The sequence below is a fragment of the Nematolebias whitei genome, chromosome 5, assembly GCF_014905685.2.
Source record: "Nematolebias whitei isolate Nwh7 chromosome 5, NemWhi1, whole genome shotgun sequence".
Classification (NCBI taxonomy): domain Eukaryota; kingdom Metazoa; phylum Chordata; class Actinopteri; order Cyprinodontiformes; family Rivulidae; genus Nematolebias; species Nematolebias whitei.
This window is the reverse complement of record NC_056502.1, coordinates 18,961,762-18,966,697: the sequence shown is the minus strand read 5'-3', so window position 1 is coordinate 18,966,697 and position 4,936 is coordinate 18,961,762. Positions and strand designations below refer to the sequence as shown.

Here is a 4,936-nt window from a genome sequence, read left to right as displayed (position 1 = left end):
TATGGCGGGTGGCATCCAACGTTGAGATGCATTATCGCCATCTACTGTGCTGGAGTGTGGGCCAGAGTATTTTTCTTACCTACCTAATCTATATTCTTATATATAGTTTTGTTTCCTTTAGAAATTTAATAAGTGCTTCATTTATTTTGTCATGTTTAACCAATACCCTTTCTACTCTTAATGTCTCCACCCCATGTTTTCTTACTTCTTGTTTTTTTCTCTACTCACTCTATATTTTTCACATTGAATTATTACACGTTCTACTGTCTCCAATTATTACACGTTCTACTGTCTCCATGTCCATGCCACATTCACATTTACCTGTTGGGCGTTTGCCTATCAAATGTACATTTTTATTTAATCCTGTGTGTCCAATCCGTAACCTTGTCATCACTACTTGTTCCTTTCAATTTCCTCCAGTAATAATTTCCATTCTCCGTACTTTCTTCTGTATCTGAAACAGATGACGACCTTTAGTCCCCTCCTCCCAGAGTCGCTGCCATTCAGAGTTAACTTGGTTTTTAATAATAGATTTTATTTCAGAATTACTAAATGCAATTTCCATGATTCTTACTTGTTTTAAAGATAATTTAGCTAGATGGTCTGCTGCATCATTCCCCTCTATATTTTTATGAGCCGGTATCCACATAAACGTAACCTTTACTTTAGCTTGTGTAAGTCTAAATATAATTTCATATACCAATTCCAGATGGCTTTTGGATGAAAATTTTAAAATAGACATTAATGATGATAATGAATCTCCACTATATACACAGCTAAGTGATCAGATGTTCTTTGCTTCATAATTATATTTAGTTCGGGAATAACATAAGCAAAACCTGTTTTACCGGATTCTAAATCTTTTGAACCATCTTTATATATATTAAGAAAGGATCTATATGCATTCTTAATTTTATCTTGTACAAAATCTACACAATTTTTATCTTTATTATTCTGTACTTTTTATAGACCTCTAGATCTAAAGTCACATTTGGAAACAACCAAAAAGGCGTAACTGAATATGGCACAGCAGCACAAAATATTTTCTCTTGTATTCCCATTTCTCTAGGACATTTATTTGCTGCCCAGGCAAAACAGTCCACTTTAGCCTTTCCACTTTCCCAGAATGGCTTCAAAATTCTTACTGCTGGATGGTGCTCTTCCTTATGTCCCTGTAAGCTTACCCAATAATTAATCAGATTTTGTTTGTATCTTAATTGTAACGGGAGCTCCCCCATTTCCACCTGCACTGCCAATGATGAAGAGGTCTTCATGGCTCCACAGCATAACCTTAGAGCTTGATTCTTAACTACCTCTAATTTATTCATGGTTGTTTTCGCTGCCTGCTTATACACTATGCTTCCATAATCCATTACTGATCTTATCAGAGCAACATAAATCTTTTTTAGATTGATTTTATCTGCCCCCCAATCTAGTCCTGTTAAACACCTCATCAAATTCACAACTTTTTTACATTTTCCCTCAATATATTTTACATGATCATCCCATAGAAGTTTTGATTCAAATATGATTCCCAGGAACCGAAATTTACTTCCTTTTTCTATTTTTTCCCCATACATTTTTAAATCTATGTCCTCAATCTTCTTTCTACTAAATACAACCGTCTTTGTTTTATCTACTGAGAATTTAACTCCCCAATTATAAGCCCAACTTTCAACAGATGTAATGGCATTTTGTATTTTCTCATACACTAATCTAACATTTCTTCCTTTTCTCCACAAGGCTCCTTCATCTGCAAATAATGATTGCATATCCTTATCTACTCCTGAGAAAACGTCATTAACCATGATTGAAAATAGTAAAGGACTTATGATACTGCCTTGTGGAGTTCCATTTTCAACTTTATATTTATTTGATAGTGCTACTCCTATCTCACTGAGTCCTTTCACTCAGTGTGTGCATGTTTACTAACGAAGCTAAAGCTCAACAACTTCGGAGCTAACATTCAAGATAAGACCTAAGCCTCTATATTTATGGTGAAATTTTAGATTTTTAAGCTCTTCGATACTTTTTATTGCTATCATTGTAATAAAAACGAGCAATATTAAAATAATATTTTTTTTTAAGCGTTTCATAAGATGTGCAATTTTCGCTCCCAGAAAGCGTAACGGTACGTCTTGGTGTCATAATTAAACGCACTTCGTAGCTGTCTACACAAATGCCTTATGAAAATTAAAGATTTTCTTAAGATTTAAAAAACATGGGAAAACTGAAATCATTGTCACACTCATCAGATAACGTGATTTGACTTTACTACAATTTATGGAAATAACATTACTGTAGATTAAAAAATTAAAGGCAAAATCCTAGTGCTCCTATTTTCTCCTGGTTTTGTTTCAGAATAGAAAATCAACGTGAGACGACCTTCGATGCACGAAAACCTAGGCATTTTCATTCAGGTATGTAAGGAAATACTGTATTTTGTTGCCTAAGTAGTGGAAATGCATGCGCTGAATATCTTTTAACTAGCTGAAGTTGTATCTTTTGGCATATTGTGAAGATATTTTAAGCGTCGTCTGGCTGGCTAGGCCTGCACCCTCCTGAAAACGCTAAGCTAACACCAGCTAATTCCTGTTTCGTTAAAAACCTCGCCATCCTTGAATTAATGCATATCGGCCGCCGCCATTAATGCTAAACATTTAAGCAAAGATCATCTTATGTTGAGAAATGAAGGTGTTGTAGTCGTTTTGGTCAAACTTTAAAAGACGAGATCACGCCGTCATTTACTACCACAATGCATTTTATTTAGTTCAGCGTCATTGACTGAGATATAGCCGTTTTTGTTGGATATTTTCTGGTCAAATTGCCGTGGCAGCCATATTTGTAGAGTTGGCATCAAAATTCAGTTATTTAACTGAATGCAATCTGCTGGCTACCATACCAAATATTCATTCAACCTGTATTTATATAGTTTAGTCTCATTGAGGCTCGAGGACTCATTTACAAGAGAGACCTGTTTTAAACGAAGAACACAGATGAGGTGCAAACAACAGTAGGAAATCAAATAAAAAACTTGAAATGAAAAAGTAAATAGAAATAAATGAAATGAAAACTAAACAAAAACAGCTACATTATAAAGACATAACATTATAATATATTATACATTATAACATTATAGTATCACATTATAAATAATGCTAATAACCAAATTTTTATGTATATGAATGTATTTTTTCAGTGCCCTGAAATAACTTGTGTTGAGACTTGGTGCTTTATAAATTAACTGAACTGAAATGAATTAAGTATATCCGATGGTTATTTACCGGAAGTTTCTTAAAAATGTATCCAGTAGTTTATAAAAATATTTTGATAATGGACGGCTGAATGTGTACACAAAAAGATATGGGAAAAACATTGTTTGCCACAATGGGCAATAAGAATATATAAATATAAAATAAACATACCTACACAATGTATGATCTGAAGGACTTTGTTGTCCTGAAATATTTTACAATTATTTGGATTGAAAAAAGATTTTGTTAGCACAAGTAATGTACCCCTCATGATGGACACAGTTTTCAGAATATTTAATTTACTTTAAAGTATCCACGTTCAAATTAATCACACACTTAGCTTCTGAAATGTCCTTTATTTCACAGTACTGAGAACATGGAGACTCATGCCTCAAGAGGAAAGCGTTTAGGTCCTCCTCTGTCAACTGGGCCTGGGAAAAGGTTTCAGGTAATAAAAAAAACATTCCTATGGATATATTTTAACACTTCACACAACCAATATTTTCAGGATTACATTTTTTTCAACTTTTGGCATATGCTGGCTTTTCAAGCAGAACACATTTAATTTACTCTTGAGAATTTTTCTAAATTGCTTGATGAGCAATGTGACAGCAGTTCTTTGTATGTGGACTTCTGTCCTGCCTTTGTACTTTTAGACAGACTAAGAACTATGTCTGTATTTCTACCACCAGTTTTACAAAGTCTATATTGATAGCATTTTTTTTATGATTTTAAACATATACTGTTTCTTTTTTAAATGGTTGAAGACCTCAATTAATTATACTGTTATATATATCAGTATATAGTTTGTTTTTTGCATGATCAGCACTTTACTTAACAGAATCAGTACACATGTGCAGCCAGTTTTTATGGTTCTGAGCGCCCTCAGGCTCTAATATGGGAATTCAATTTATTGTTTTGCCAGTTTGAATCACATCAGTTGTGTAATCTGATTCTCTCAAACTAAGTGGACACATTGAGGCTTAAACACAGCTCATTAAATGAATGGGTCAGGTTTTGATGTTCAGCATACATTCACTGAAGGTCAGTCCAGACAGAACAAGAGTCCTTACAAAGAATTCAAAGTTAGGAGTACAGTATGTTTACTTAACTGGGAAAAATGGTTTAGGTAAATATGTTGGTCAGACAGCTTTGTAGAATGACACTAGTTTATGAATTTGGGAATATGTGATGTTATGAAGAACTAGAGTTGTATTTGGGCCTAAAAAAGCCGGCTTATACCCGTATACTTTTTTCTGAGCCTAACCCGGCACCGACCAATTAACTGTGATTATAGGCCCGAACCTGAAAAAAAAAGACAACTTTTTTTTATAATTATTAAGCTTTTACTGCTTTTGTAAGCAAATCAGTTTGACATGATTTAAAAACGTATTTCAAGGAAAGGAAGATATAAGATTTCTTGTTCAATAACAAGATTCAGCGGATTATTATAGTTATTATAATATTATAGTTATTAACCGTCGGCGGATGCGCGTGTCCGTCGGCGGATGCGCGTGTCCGTCGGCGGATGCGCGTGTCCGTCGGCGGATGCGCGTGTCCGCCGACGCAGCGGCTGAGTAATCTTCAGGTGGGTCGCTAGCAGTCATCCATCTGGACTTTTTTTTAAGCTCTTTTAACCAGCCGGACTTGGCTGTGTGCATCCACTGACACAGTGGTGGAGT

At 34.7% G+C, this 4,936-nt stretch overlaps 1 protein-coding gene across 1 annotated transcript in view; it reads left to right on the top strand.

The window, feature by feature from the left end:
* The first annotated feature begins 2,338 nt into the window (after positions 1 to 2,338).
* The window catches only part of si:ch211-197h24.6, an 11,276-nt gene continuing 8,678 nt past the window's right edge, over positions 2,339 to 4,936 (top strand). Inside the window, exons 1-2 of the mRNA XM_037676316.1 lie at positions 2,339 to 2,420; positions 3,621 to 3,702. Coding sequence (XP_037532244.1) covers positions 3,631 to 3,702 — 72 coding nt within the window. The 5' untranslated portion in view covers positions 2,339 to 2,420; positions 3,621 to 3,630. The remainder of the gene's footprint in view (positions 2,421 to 3,620; positions 3,703 to 4,936) is intronic.